General features: G+C 38.8%; 1 protein-coding gene across 1 annotated transcript; it reads left to right on the forward strand.

The window, feature by feature from the left end:
* The first annotated feature begins 871 nt into the window (after positions 1–871).
* LOC131319842 (MAG2-interacting protein 2) lies at positions 872–13,496 on the forward strand. Its single transcript, XM_058350259.1, has 12 exons — positions 872–1,128; positions 1,264–1,312; positions 2,001–2,174; positions 2,513–2,714; positions 2,831–3,051; positions 3,747–4,743; positions 5,636–6,612; positions 6,997–7,085; positions 7,511–7,870; positions 8,790–10,029; positions 10,211–10,476; positions 10,587–13,496. Exons 1-12 carry the CDS (start codon positions 1,039–1,041, stop codon positions 13,203–13,205), a joined length of 7,284 nt encoding a protein of 2,427 aa, XP_058206242.1. The 5' UTR covers positions 872–1,038; the 3' UTR covers positions 13,206–13,496.
* Positions 13,497–15,449: the final 1,953 nt, after the last annotated feature.

Raw genomic sequence — 15,449 nt, forward strand, 5'->3', positions numbered from 1 at the left:
ATCTGCTCCGAACACGGCTATGTCCAAAGTTCTGTTCCTAGGTTTTTTCTTCTTCTCAAATTCCACTACAAATGGTTGAGTCAGTTGCGTCCAAATCCGTTCTGTTAGGATCGAAGCACACGATTCACGAGGATAAAACAGTAAAAAAATCGATACAGAAATATACGTGGTTCTCCCAAAGCCGGGTACGTCCACGGGAGCGAGAGAGCAATTTTTTTTTATTGATGATTACTGTACATTGAGTTTTACAATAGAGAATATTTATACTTCCGTACCGTTTTCGCTTCGTTGCACTTGGCTCCACTTCACTATGCTTGCAAGTGGTCTTTATTGTAGAACTTTTCGGTACCTCTCATAATATGAAGCACAAGCTCTAACACGTTTCATGCACCCGTTCCACGTGCATCGAATCTCTCCGGAACGCAATTGAACTTGTTTCACATGCTTCGATCCGCTCCGAATACAGTTATATCCGAAGTAATGTTCTTAAGTTTTTTTTTCTTCTCAAATTCCATTACGTATGGTATGGTTGAGTCTCCAAACGTGCATCAAACCGCTCTAAAACACAATCGAAACCTGTTTCACATGCATCAATTCACTCCGAACACAATTATGTCCGAAGTTGGGTTCCTATGGTTTTTCTTCTCCTCAAATTCATCTACGTATGGTTTAGTCAACTACAGTATTCAAGTAAAGGGTCTGGGTTCTACTTCGGGCCCCACGCGAATCACGGCAAAAAAGAGCGCCAAGGTAAGCGTTCTGTTTTTTACTTCGCCCCTAAAAACGAAAACGCGTGTTCATTAGTTTTCCCTTGAGCGTGTTCACTTATAACGCTTTCTGCCTGGACCTTAGATATTTAAATAACGCTTTTCTCTTTCTTTAGTGAGCGATTCCAGATCGCTTTCTTTTTCCGCCTTCTCGATCACTCCCCGTCGCGGCAAAGCCACCGAAGGAAGAGGTTCACTTCTTCCTCCTCGGCGTTCGATTTCTAGGGTTTTAGATCCCCTGTAAAGATACAGATTTTGGTGCTTGGTTTCCATGGAAGAAGGCGTCCGAGAAGTTCTCTACGAAACACGTTATCACGCTTCCAGGCCTTACTCTCCCAATTACCCTCCCCAACTTCACCAGGTCTCTCTCTCTCTCTCCGACATACACCTATCTACTTGTGTATGCATTCAATTCTTTGTATTTCTGTAACCTAATGCTTCTTCGTATGTTTTTAATCTGATTATATACTCAATTTAATAATGTGTACAAATTCAGCTGGACGAAGGTGTCAAAGGAAGTCTTCTCTCGTTGCTTTCCTCTCGAGGTACATTTAGTTCTTATTTCATCACGGATTTGGTATCTGCAGAAGTTCAATTACTTAGTACTCCATTCTATAGGATCATATACGTACAGAATTGAGCAACAAATTTGTATCTAATGGTTTGAAAGTTTGAGCAGGGGTTTTGATGTTCTAAATTCTTAGTTACAGACATTGATCAAATTTATCATACAGGCAAATGCATCTGTTTGATCCAATGCAGATTGAGAATGGGGGTGATATACTAGTAAACTGATCCTTTTGTGATTTACTAAGCTGATAAGAGATTTGTTCTTTTGTTCATAACTTTTTAACTAGGCTGATAAGCGATATACTCTCTCGATCATGGACAAATTTTTTTTCTATTAATGTCTATAAGGTAGTTTGTTTGATAGAAAATATTGAGGGAAGCTTTCAATCATACTTGTAGGGCACTAAGCAGCATGACAGCAACTAATGCTTATAAAATAGACGCTGCTTATAGTTAGTTGTCATCACCATTTTGAATCTTGTGATTCTTATAGTTCATGGATTATGTGGTTGTCGATCATTTCTGTTACCAACAAGCTCATCCCAGCCAAGATGACGTATAGTGTTCCTTGTATCTTTCTTTATCTACTTCGTGGAATGGGTTGGTTCTGGCAATTGATATATTCCTGATGTCCTGTTTTGTGTATGTGGAATTACAATGAAGGTGTAAGTCAACTTAAACGAAAATGGAGTGAGTATCGGAGTCCAATAAAGTTAAGGAAATGGGTATCTTTGTTTGTCTCTCCAAGGGGTGAACGTCTTGCTGTAGCTGTGGGAAATCACATAACAATCTTGCAGAAGGAGGATGACTACCAGCAGCCATGTGGTTTTTTCACTAGTAAGATTCACATGCTTATTTCATGGAGCTAGGTAATATCACCTTGCATAAAATCAAAATGAGGTTTTTCTTCATTTTTTCCTATATTTCCATCAGGTGCTTGCGGAAATTTCTTTGACTTGTGCACTCTTTTTGCCCCCTTTTTAGTTGCATTATTTTTTTCCTACATTATTTTCTCTGGATATTCTACTCACCCCTTGATGTAACCCTGTTGCAAATCAGATTATTGGGGGATGAACATGCATGTTAGTTGAATATGTGGGTCAACTTGTCATCTCGTGGTCTTTTGCATTTCATTCATCTCTTGTGCTATTGTAATTTCCTTACTATGCTATCAGGCAGCACCCTTTGCACATTTACTTTTGGAGGTTGGTCGGAAACTCACGATGTTCTTGGAGTTGCTGATGATGCCGATATACTCTATTTCATAAAATCCAATGGTGAAGAGATAACCAGAATTACAAAGGGAAATTTAAAAGTATCTTCGTCAATATTGGGCTTGATAGCATTTGATGGCTCTGATATGAACAAATCTTGCTTGTAAGTTTTTGTATTACTATCCGCAATTCCGGCACAAAATATGCTGAGTATAAGGTCTCTGTTTACATTTTGTAGTTTTTCAACAGCTCTTTTGAGTAGATACAATCCCATCACAGGTGTGGCTTCAACGTCCTTACATCAGATGGTTCTCTTCATGAAGTCGAGATCAGTCAGGATCCAAGTGCTTCTGTTTTGTCTGCACACACATCTAGAAATGGCTCTACTTTAAAGGACTTTACTGCAAATGTCTTCTGCTTGAATTACCACCCAGAAAGTTCTTTGCTTGCAGTAGTTGGTGGTGCTGTTAGTGTCCCAATGACCTCTAGTGCTAGCACTGGTAATGTTTGCTTTTGTTTCCTTTTCTCCCTGTTTGTTGCTTTCTTTCCCAGCTCACGATTTTGCTGTAGTCTTCAGTGTCAAAGCTGGAGCTTGGATTGACCTCTCTCTCTCTCTCTCTGAATTTGTGCGTAATACATGCAAGTGTTAGGTTGAATCCAGAAAACTTATTGTCCCTCTGCCGTGTTCTATTTAGTAACATAACCAGATAATCGAATAAACCCAGAAAGTGACATGCTATCAGTTCAGACTTCAGAGTCATTGAATTGTTCTGGTTATTGCTTGAAAATTTTGAGCAAAATCTGCATCTTGGCCTGAAGTTCTTCTTTTGCAATTATATGCGAAGTCTGAAATGTGTTTGAGATCTAGATCTCCTGTCCTGAATATTATACCTTTGAGAATAAATTCTTTACACCGCCGGTGTAAACATTTGTTTCCTCCAAATCAATTGCATTGCGACACGTGTCAAAACAGTGGTCCCAATTAATAAAACATGGCGACGTGGCGCAATGCAATTGATTTGGAGGAAATAAATGTTTATACCGGTGGTGTAAAAGAATTTATTCTCTGTACCTTTTCCCATGTCAGTTTTTCAATCTTTTATAGAAACAAGGAGAGGTGGAGCCATACACATAATTGTAGAGTCAAGGCTTTCTTCTTATAAAGCTATTTAAAATCTGTTCCTGTTCTTCCCAGGAACCTATAGTCTTTCTCTCTGGCGACGAACCAGCAACCTAGGTTTGAACCCAGTGTTTTCTACTCAGCTTGAAGGTTTATATTCCAAACCAAAAGGTCATGTCGGTCAATTAACATCTCCAAAGGTGCTTTTCTCACCAGAGGGTAAGTTTGTGGCTGCTCTAGATGTGAGAGGGCACTTGGTCATTTTTAAGCTGGATAATGGACAGTTTTCTCTTTCAAATCTCTCTTGTGGAGACAAATATGATTCACAAGATAGCAGTGATATGTCAACCAGGGGGAAGGAATCATTAAGCGATATCATGGATTTTACTTGGTGGTCTGACTATATCCTTGTAGTTGCAAAGAGGAGTGGCACAGTCACCATGATTGACATCTTTAGTGGTGTTAGACTATTGGAGAAAGATCCGTTGTGCTCTATGGCAATTTTGGAAAGAGTACAACTGGTCCCAGGGCACTTTTTTCTTTTACAAAGTACATCTGAGTCCCATGACTCATCTGAGAAGAAGGCAACAAGTGACTTGGAACATATAGATCTGGTAACTGAAGATAAATATAATCATCCCGATGTTGCTAAACTGCACTGGAGCTTATTATCATTCTCCAAGAGATCTGTTTCTGAAATGTACGACATATTAATCAGTGAGCAAAAGTATCAGGCTGCGCTGGATTTTGCTAATCGTTATGGGTTGGATAGAGATGAAGTGCTCAAGTCACAGTGGTTGCATTCTGTCCAAGAAGTAAATGAAATAAATGTGTTTCTGTCAGCAATCAAGGATCAATCTTTTGTACTTTCTGAATGTGTGGAAAGGGTGGGACCTAAGGAGGATGTAGAGAGGGCTTTGATTGCACATGGGCTCCATCTCACAAACCAGTACAGATGCTTGGAAGCACAAATTAATGAAAATAGCCCAATTTGGGATTTTTTTTTGGCAAGGCTGAAATTGTTGCAATTCCGAGACAAGCTGGAGACGTTTCTTGGGATAAATATGGGCAGGTGATAGTGCTATTAAAATTATATCTCTTTCCCCAACACAAAAGTTGCCTGTTTGGTTTCTCCGCTCTCTTTCTCTCTTCTTTCTAATACATTACATATCCATGTACATATGCAGATATACATATAGATACATATATCTATAGATTTATTTTATGATTCCATGGAGCCACTTAGTTTGATAAGGTTAACCAACTATAAATGAATGACGTCTTCACATAGACATTTTGTTTCTTCCTGTCAGCAGGACTGGATATTTTCAGGTGAGTTTCCCATGTCCCTGCCTGCATATACTTAATATTGCTAAACTGCCTATGGGATCTGATAAATCCTTCTCATCTTTTGGTGTGGAAAATTTTCTTCTTGCACATCATTATATCGGAATTTGCTACCAATGTTCTTTGCTTGTGTTCTTGACATGGACAATAAGAATCCTTCTCATCTGTTTGTGTGAAATCTTATTCTTGCAACATCATGATATTTCAATTTGCTACCCATGTTCTTTGCTTGTGTTGTTGACATGGACAATAAGTAATTTCTGTTCAGCTTGTAGCATTATGCGTTAAAGTGGCTTTCTATTTGTGTCAGAGAAGTACATGTTAAAACACTGTCAAGCTAAATTCAAAAGCACTTTCTTGTAAATGGTCTTTCTTCTTATATATCGAAGGATTGACCGAAACTTTAAGGTTTCATCGTTTCTCAGACAATGACTGAGAATATTGGTTTGGTTTGACTGCAAAGGTCTTCAGTATGTTCCATCTAATCATCGGAAAAGGTGATGTTTACTATCATATAAACTCCAGAGAGAAAACCACAAAACTCAGTCACGAACGAATGGTAGTTTTTGTAGTTCGTCAAGTGGTTTCTACTTTCTTAATGACATCGTCGTGTGCAGGTTTTCCAGACAGGAGTACAGCAAATTCCGACGTATGCCTCTGAATGAAGCTGCTGTGACACTTGCAGAAAGTGGGAAAATTGGGGCCTTGAACCTTCTTTTCAAGCGTCACCCTTATTCATTGAATCCTTTCATGTTAGAGATTTTAGCTGCTATCCCTGAAACAGTGCCGGTTCAATCTTATGGACAGCTTCTTCCTGGGAATTCTCCACCTTCAGATATTCCTCTGAGAGAAAAAGACTGGGTTGAATGTCAAGAGATGGTAACATTCATTCGTAGGCTACCTGAGACTCAAGAGAGCAGTATTCAGCTCAGAACCGAACCCATCATGAAGCAATGGTTTGGTATTTCATGGCCATCAACTAATGAGCTTTGTATGTGGTATAGAAGCAGAGCTAGAGATATGGATAGCTTAAGTGGCCAGCTAGATAACTGCCTTTCTTTGGTTGATTTTGCTTGTCGTAAAGGTATTTATGAGCTACAACAGTTCCGTGAAGATATCTCTTACTTGCAGCAGCTCATTTACTTTGATGACAGTGATGATGAGGTAAATTTTAGCATGAGTCTTGTTGCATGGGAACAGTTATCTGACTATGAAAAGTTCAAAATGATGTTAAAGGGGGTCAAAGAGGAAAATGTGCTTGAGAGACTACACAAGAATGCGATTCCATTTATGCAAAATAGGTTTCAGATCATGAGTTCAGTTTGTAAAGATGCAGTGATGGATGAGCCTTCTTCTGTGGATAGGAAGTCTGAATCTTTTCTAGTTAGATGGCTGAAGGAAATTGCCTCAGAGAACAAATTAGACATATGCCTGAAGGTCATTGAAGAAGGGTGCAAAAATTCTCAAAGTAAAAGCATTTTTGAAGATAAGTCCGAAGCTGTAGATTGTGCTCTTCAGTGCATATATGTGTGCAGTATCACAACTAGGTGGAGTACCATGGCCTCAATTCTGTCAAAGTTTCCGGAAATGCGAGGTAATTTTCTTATGTGCAGATTTGATTGTAGATACGAAATGAGATCAATTGTCTGGCAAATAATTGGATCTGGCTGATCAATATTCAGTAAATATGAGTCGAGGTGATGACATCAGTGAACCTATTTTTTCCTTTCCAAGTCCACGTTATTTGATCAAATAGTTGTCTACTGGTCCTCATAGGAAGAAGATGTATTTGTTCAGTATATGCTAGTCGCAGTGCAGAAGTTCAAGTTTGAGTTGCAGTGCACTAAAAGCTGTATACGTTTTTGCTTTTCTCCTCTTTCCTATGTTTATTTACGTGTGTGCTTATATAATAGATTGCACAGATTTCACTTTTGGAGTTCCTATTCTTGATCATAATGGATATGTATGACCTTTGCAGATTCTGAAGTGCGTGTGGAGGGTCTCAAGAAAAGACTTAAAATGGCAGAAGGCCATATTGAAGCGGGAAGGCTTTTGTCATTTTACCAGGTTTGTACCTCTCCTCTAGAAATAATGATTTTGCTTATACTCGGCATTATGATCTGGCCATTTATCTTCCTGGTTTAGCTACCTTTTATTTATTCATCTCTCGGTTCTACTTGGGGAATTGTTGAAATACTTTCTGGAGCCTTGGTTCTCCCACCACCGACGGTGACCACCATCTATGTAGTATAAGGTCCATCCAAGTATTGCTACTTATAAGCACATATATTTTTGTTGGACGCCTCCTGGTAGAACTTTTTCAGTGCCACGAGAAGTATGAAGTAAATAGTTGGGTGGAACTTTCTGTATATGGTATCTTCCTCTGGGTTTCTCTTCTGCAGATAGAACCGTGCTATACCTATCTATGATTATATCCAGTCATATAACGATTGTGGAGGTAAACTCCTAATATGGCTTTTGTTTATGTGCAGGTCCCAAAGCCAATTAAATTTTTCTTGGAGGCACATTCTGATATAAAGGGTGTAAAACAGATCCTTCGCCTTATCCTTTCCAAATTTGTCCGTCGACAACCGGGCCATTCTGATAATGAGTGGGCGAACATGTGGCGTGATTTGCAGAGCTTGCAAGAAAAGGCATTTCCTTTTCTAGACCAAGAGTATATGTTGATGGAGTTCTGCAGGGGTCTGCTGAAAGCTGGGAAGTTTTCGCTTGCAAGGAATTATTTAAGAGGTACTGCTTCTGTTGCTTTGGCAACGGATAAGGCAGAAAATCTAGTTATTCAAGCTGCACGGGAATATTTTTTCTCAGCCTCAAGTCTTACTGGCTCAGAAGTAAGTATTTAACTCAGTTTATCTATGTGAATATACTAAGATGGATGACTAAGTTCTGAATGTTGGATTTTAGGCTTAAAAAATGATTTCTCTTATTGCTGCTATTCTTGTTTATGTCCAGTTGCATTGGGCACTCATGGTTGTTGCGTTATCATGGCCTATACTTGCGTGTACAAGTGTGCATTCATTAAGATGACAACTTTGATATCATTCAGGAGTTCATGATGCCTTAATAAAGCAATTTGGACTAATATTGATAAGGACTCATTGTTTGGTATTGTTAGTGATGTTTTCACCGTTTAACAAACCTGCTAAATATTGCATACTAGGAGCATACTAATCTTCCTGTACCAGCAACAGATGTACAATTCCTGAAACTTTTATTTGGAACAGATACACATCCTTCCCCTTGCACCAAGGAGTTTTTCAACTATTCAGTCAAGTTGTATTAAGCACTTTTCCATCTACTGTTGAGTAACAAGTGGAGTAATTACCGGAGAATTTTGCTCAAATTTATGGGCTGCTGCACATCAAGATGTGCCTCAATTAGTTGGTGGAAGAATCCACATGCAATGGTTTTCTTGAGGAATTTATAGAGGAAATTGGAGCTGGCTGGACCATGTGTTTGGAGGAATTTTGCAAGATACAGAATGTGTGGTCAAATTTACCCTGTGTCCATAAAAATCCAGTTTCATTCTCGTAATAGGTATTACTAAATGAAAATATTTTCAATCAGGTAATTTAAGATCCATTATTAGGGAGGGTTTTTTTTTTTTTTTTTTTGGGTTGAGATTATAGTAGGGAGAATTTTAAATATTAATTTACGCTTGTCTATTATAACAATTTGGTTTTGCTTAGATGTCATTTTTTCTATGATGTCAGTAGTGGAATTCACCAAGTTTGGTGGAACTTGTTTCAGGTCTGGAAGGCTAAGGAATGCCTGAATCTCTTCCCAGGTAGCCGAAATGTCAGGGCAGAGGCTGATATCATTGATGCACTTACTGTCAAGCTTCCAGACCTCGGTGTGAACATTTTACCTGTGCAATTTAGGCAAATCAAAGAGCCCATGGAAATTGTTAAGTTAGCAATTACGAGTCAAGTTGGAGCTTATTTAAACGTTGATGAAATCATTGAAGTTGCCAAACTCCTTGGATTGAGCTCTCAGGATGATATATCAGCTGTTCAAGAAGCTATTGCAAGAGAAGCAGCAGTTGCCGGTGATATTCAACTGGCTTTTGATCTCTGCCTTATTTTGGCGAAAAAGGGACATGGTTCTAGCTGGGACTTGTGTGCGGCAATGGCAAGAGGTCCTGACCTTGAAAACATGGACATAATTTCACGAAAACAGCTTCTTGGTTTCGCCTTGAGCTATTGTGATGAGGAATCGATTGGTGAGCTGCTGCATGCATGGAAAGACCTAGATATGCAAGTTCAATGTGAGAAATTGATGACTCTATCGGGGACAGATCCTCCCAAATTCTCAGTTCATGGTTCCTCAACTATCTCCTTTCCACTCCGAAATTCTGAAGAAATGGTTGATCGAAGGAATTTCTCTGAACAGGTTGATGGAGTCAATTGTGAAGATCAAGAAGTACATATCAGAGATATTAGAAACATACTTGCTCTTGTTGCTAAAGACTTGTCAAAGGTGAATGGCTCTAGTTCGGAAACTTTCCTTCGCGAAAATGGTAAAATTTTGTCCTTTGCGGCTCTACAGCTTCCATGGTTGCTTGAATTGAGTCACAAAGCAGAATATGGTAAAAAATTAACTGGAGGCTCAGTTTCGGGAAAGCCAGACATTAGTGTGAGAACTCAAGCAGTGGTGACTATGTTATCTTGGTTGGCAAGGAATGGTTTTGCTCCCAGAGATGATTTGATTGCATCTCTAGCAAAGTCGATTATGGAACCACCTGTTAGTGAAGAGGAAGACATCATAGGGTCTTCCTTTCTGTTGAATCTTATTGATGCCTTTCATGGGGTGGAAATAATAGAAGAACAAGTGAAAACAAGGGAAGCTTATAAAGAAATCTGTAGTATTATGAGTGTTGGGATGATATATAGTTCACTACATAACTCGACAGTGGACTGTCAGGGTCCTACTCAGAGGAGGGAGCTGCTGCTGAGGAAGTTTCAAGAGAAGCACACTTCACTCAGTTCAGGTGATTTGCTCCATTCCATCACAAATGTCCGAAGATTCAGACGGAATACTTTGTCTCCACTCTTTCATTTATGATGCTTATTGTTGTCTAAGAGTTTCCCTCGAATGATATTACCTTTCTTTCCATGCTATGTTGCCGTTGTTTTGTTCTCACATAATCACATTCCACCTTTTGAAATCAGATGAATTAGATAAAATTGACAGAGCACAATCCTCGTTTTGGAGAGATTGGAAACTGAAATTGGAAGAACAAAAGCGTGTGGCAGATCATTCTAGAGTGTTGGAGCAAATAATTCCTGGGGTTGAAACCATGCGCTTTTTGTCTCAGGACATGAACTACATTGAGAGTGTTGTTTTCTCCCATGTTGAATCAGTGAAGTTAGAGAAGAAGCATATTTTGAAGGACATGTTGAAGTTAGCTAATACCTATGGCTTGAATCACACAAAGGTATGCGGATTTTTGCTCTGAATTCTGAAGGCTGAAAACTTGATGACACTGAGTGCAGAATAATTCATTTTGTCAAATGATTTCTTAATCTCCGTTGACTTTCTTTTCAGGTTCTACTACAGTTCCTCCATTCTGTCCTTGTTTCCGAAGTTTGGGTCCTTGATGATATTACAGCTGAAATTTCCGAATTTAAAAATGAAATACTTGCTCATGCTGGAGAAGCCATTGAAACCATTTCCTTGTCTGTCTACCCTGCTATCGATGGGCATGACAAGCAGAGGCTTGCTTACTTGTATGGCTTGCTTTCTGATTGCTACTTGCAGCTGGAAGGAACGACAAAATTAGTACCTATGTTTCACCCAACCCTAGCACATATAAATGTTGATTTTGCTCATTTTTACAAGGTTGTTGAGCAAGAATGCAGTAGGGTGTCCTTTATTAAGGACCTTAACTTCAAAAATATTGTTGGGTTGGGTGGATTGAACTATGAGTTCTTTACCAATGAAATCTATGCTCACGTTGATGAATATACTGTGGAAGCATTGGCAACAATGGTCCAGGCGCTCATTGGCATGTATAGACATCCAATCCCTGAGGATCTCATATCATGGAAGGGCGTCTACAGACACCATGTACTATGTTTGTTAAAAGCTTTGGAGGAGAGAGTTAAAATGCAGGCAGAGTTTGAAAGCCAAGAAAACCTTCATGCCCTAATAAGTGAGCTTGAGAAGACCTACGATGGTTGCAGAAAGTATGTCAGAGTCATGGCATATCCAGATGTTTTGGACATGTTCAAACGATTCTTCACGGTGATAGCACCCCTATATAGATTATTTGAGGGTACATCTAGTGATTCAACGTGGAGGGACTGTCTCATATTCCTTTCTAATTTTTGGCTCAGAGTGATTGATGATATGAAGGAATTCACAAGTTGTGAGAGTCCTCAAGAAAAGTGTAACCTGGACAGCTTGATGTGTTGTGTCAAGGTTTTCACTAGGTTGGTTATAGAAGGACGAATCTCTCCCAAACAGGGCTGGGGAACTTTTATTGGCTATGTTATCAATGGCCTCAAAGGTGGCTTTGCTGATGATATTATCACTTTCTGCAGAGCAATGGGTTTTTCTGGGTGTGGGTTTGGAGCCATTGCTGAAGTATATTCTGAAGCAGTGTCACAATTGCAAATTGGCTCAAGTTTGGACGAACGACATTTCGAGAGTATTCAGGATCTTTCCCATCTCTATTTAAGTATATTGGAAACCATTTTACAGAACTTGGCCTCTGGATCTCTTGAACGCCAGAATTTACTTCATTTTATGTCATCTTTGAGTAGAATGGATGGTGATTTGGAGGATCTGAATAGGGTCAGGCAGGCTGTTTGGGAAAGAATGGCCAAGTTTTGTGATAACTTGATTCTACCAAGTCATGTTCGTGTTTATGCCCTTGAGCTTATGCAATTTATTTCAGATTCAGGGAGAAATGCAAGTATGTTTTCTGCTGAGCTCAAGTCAAATGTTTTGCCATGGGAAGGATGGGATGATTCGAGAAGTATCGCCACGAAGAGTGAGAGTACTGCTACTTTTGGAATTCCAACTCAGACAGATGCATCTAATAGATTGACAAGTACTTTAGTTGCTCTTAAATCGTCACAGCTTGTTTTAGCCATCTCACCAAGCATTGAAATTAGCCCACAAGACCTTTCCACTGTGGATTCAGCAGTTTCTTGCTTTATGAGATTATGCGGAGAGGCTGCTTCTGAACCCCACTTTGATGCTTTGCTAGCCATTTTGGGAGAGTGGGAGGGTCTTTTTGCTATTAAGAGGGACGAGGCAGATTCTGCAGAAGTATCAGATGTTGCAAATGATTGGGGCAATGATGATTGGGATGAAGGATGGGAAAGCTTTCCGGAAGAACCTGTTTCTAAAGAAACCAAGGAAGACAATTCCCTTCTGGTTCATCCTTTACACGTGTGTTGGTTGGAGATATTCAGGAAACTGATATCACTGTCACGATTTAGAGACTTATTTAAGTTGGTTGACCGATCGGTAGTAAAGTCTAATGGAGTATTGCTCGATCAAGTTGGTGCTCATTGCCTAACCCAAATTTTGCTGGGAATAGATTGCTTTGTAGCTCTTAAGATGGCACTATTGTTCCCATATGAAGAAATACGGCTGCAGTGTTTGGATGCAGTTGAGGACAAGCTAAAGCAAGGAGGTGTATCAGACGTGATTGTGAGGGACCACGAGTTTTTTATTCTTGTATTATGTTCTGGTATTGTATCGCCGATCATCTCTGGGTCCAAATACGGTACAACGTTCTCTCTTCTTTCCTATATGATTGGGAATTTCTCACGCCAGTATCAAGAAGCCCAGTTATCTAGCATCAAAAGTAAGGGGAGAAACGAAAACGAAAACGATGAGAGAGGATTCTTGATTCTTTTCGGAAGATATCTGTTTCCGTGTTTTGTGTCCGAGCTTGTGAAGGCAGACCAGCAGATTCTAGCGGGATTTCTTGTTACAAAGATCATGCACACTAATGCTTCTCTCAGTTTAATCAATGTTGCGGCGTCTAGTCTTAGATTGTTTTTGCAAAGGCAGCTTCAAGTACTGAAAGGTGATGACGAGGGTGTAGGCTTTGGTGAACCATTTGGAAATACCATCTCCCAGTTGAGAGGTAGGTTGGAAAATCTGATCCAATCTGCATTATCGGCACTTACAGCTGACATTAGATGATGTGGGACTTCTTGTACAATGCAACTGTTCGAAAGTTTTTTTTCCCTCCGTCGGTAAAAATGAGAGTAGAACGTAAGAATAGTTGGGTCCGAGCGAGCGTTTCCTTTGTCTTACAAGCTTTTGTATACTAACCCTCATAAATTTATTTGTAATCTACAATTTGTATGATAAAAAGTCCTTGATGGGCCTAAGCAGCTTTCGCCTAGAATATGTAGACAGTGATGGGCCTGCAGTTTGATCTTGCTTAAAAATTTGCAAGCTATGTCTTTTGTCAGATTATAATTTTCGATACTTTGCCTTCGTGAGTTCAATTTGAGGTTTTTTCCTTTCAATTTCTTTGTTTTGAAAGGAGGGTATAGAGCCATGCGAAAACAACAAATTGCATCATGTTTCAGTATTTGTTTTTGTTAAGGATTTTGATAATGAATGTTCTAAAAGCACTTATTTTGTACTCCCTTCGTTCCAAAATGCTTGTCCGGTCCGCAAAATGGAGTGTTAAAAATAATACAATTTTTGCAAGAAAAAATCATAAGTTTTTTAACAACTTATTAGATATCAATGAGTATTTTTAATTTGTAAAAAAAGTTTGAATTTTTTTTTGAAAAAATTGTATTATTTTTAATATTTTGTTTTGCGGATTGGACAAATATTTTGAGACAGAGGGAGTATATTTGAAATAGATTACCCAAGTAAAAAAGTGAACATGGTTTTGGCAATATGAGATGTTTCACATACTGGCATATTGTCAATTACCATCTAGATTTCAGCAGATATTCTATAAACTAGATTAGTGTCACCACTCACCGCCCGTCGCTCCTCCCGAAATGGTCCAGTAAAGGGTTTGGATTGCCGCGATGTGGGCCCGAAATGGTCCAGTAAAGGGTTTGGATTGCCGCGATGTGGGCGGTGGGCGGATCGCTGCCTACGACGACGCAAGAAAGTCCACAAAACTTATCATTCATTTAGATGAAGGTGGAGGCCTTATTCGTTTAACATATTTATTTTATTTTAACTTTGTTTTTCAATCATTACCTTATATTTTTTTTCAATCATTACCATATTTCTCTAATTATTAATTTTACTTCTCCCTCTATCTCTCTCGAATCATTACCGCTCTCTCCAATCATTACCTTATTTCTCTCTCCACCCACTACCAAAACTAAAATACCCAAAATTTCCAAACCAACAAGGCCGGAGTCTTTGCCATTTTAATCTGCCTAATTACTGATGTATGCATGAAATATTTAGCCGAGGCTTTGATGGCTTTTCTTGCCATCAAAACTTGGAAATAGAGGTATTCAAGAAAACCGTCCGAACCGTAAAACTGGTTCAATCCGGACTGAACCGTCTTATTTAGTCTGGTTCTGCAGTTCTACGGTCAGGTTATGGTTCCAAAAAAATAAGAACCCTTAATTTTGATTCAGTTACTGGTTCTCAATTAATGAACCGTGGTTAGAACCGAATCGGACCGTTTAGAACTAAGATAAAAATATAAATACATATGTGTGTAATTAAATATGTATTTGAATTTGGTAAGTTAATCTTTTCCTCGCGAAACTTAATTTATTTAGAGATGAAATCTCATTTATTAGGAAAACTTTTATTTTCTTCTTTCATTTACTATTCCAGATTATTTTCCTATTTCTTTAATTTTATGAGTTCATATTTTGTGAATAAGTGTTTAGATACTTATTGGATAGAACCGGATCCGAACCAAAACTAGACTGGTCTTACAGTTTAGTTCTAGTTAGGTTCCATGCATATATTGGTTAGGTTCTGGTTCCTAATTTTCTAAAACCGTTTGAAATGGTCCTATTACTGATTTTCTAGAGAACCAGACCAATTCGGACAGTATACACCCCTACTTGGAAATACTGATCTATGTTTTATTCTCTCACATCATTATCCCATTGTTAAGCTTGGTTCCGAACTGTGGTGAGATCTCTTACAGATAGTGGTGTGGTGAGACGGGATTACATTTTCAGGCGGGGTGATGGGTACCATAACCCATTTTGTTAAAAAAAAAAAAATATATATATATATATATATATATATATATATATATATATATATATATATTTCAAGCATGGCGGTAAAAAGCTGGACAAGTGAAGACACGTGGCGAGAAGCTAAGAGTTGGTACATATATTTCCCTACTTACGAGCTGTCGGATCTGGTCAGTACTTGTAGAATAGTAGTACTAATAACCTACGTTCAAGTTGCGGATCAAAAAAAAATAAAAAA

This window comes from Rhododendron vialii, chromosome 3a (genome assembly GCF_030253575.1).
Source record: "Rhododendron vialii isolate Sample 1 chromosome 3a, ASM3025357v1".
Classification (NCBI taxonomy): domain Eukaryota; kingdom Viridiplantae; phylum Streptophyta; class Magnoliopsida; order Ericales; family Ericaceae; genus Rhododendron; species Rhododendron vialii.

Coding starts and splice junctions, on each gene's coding strand:
- LOC131319842 (XM_058350259.1), top strand. CDS start 1,039: ATGGAAGAAGGCGTCCGAGAAGTTCTCTACGAAACACGTTATCACGCT. Junction 1,313..2,000: donor CTCGTTGCTTTCCTCTCGAG/GTACATTTAGTT, acceptor ATTACAATGAAG/GTGTAAGTCAACTTAAACGA. Junction 4,744..5,635: donor CTTGGGATAAATATGGGCAG/GTGATAGTGCTA, acceptor CGTCGTGTGCAG/GTTTTCCAGACAGGAGTACA.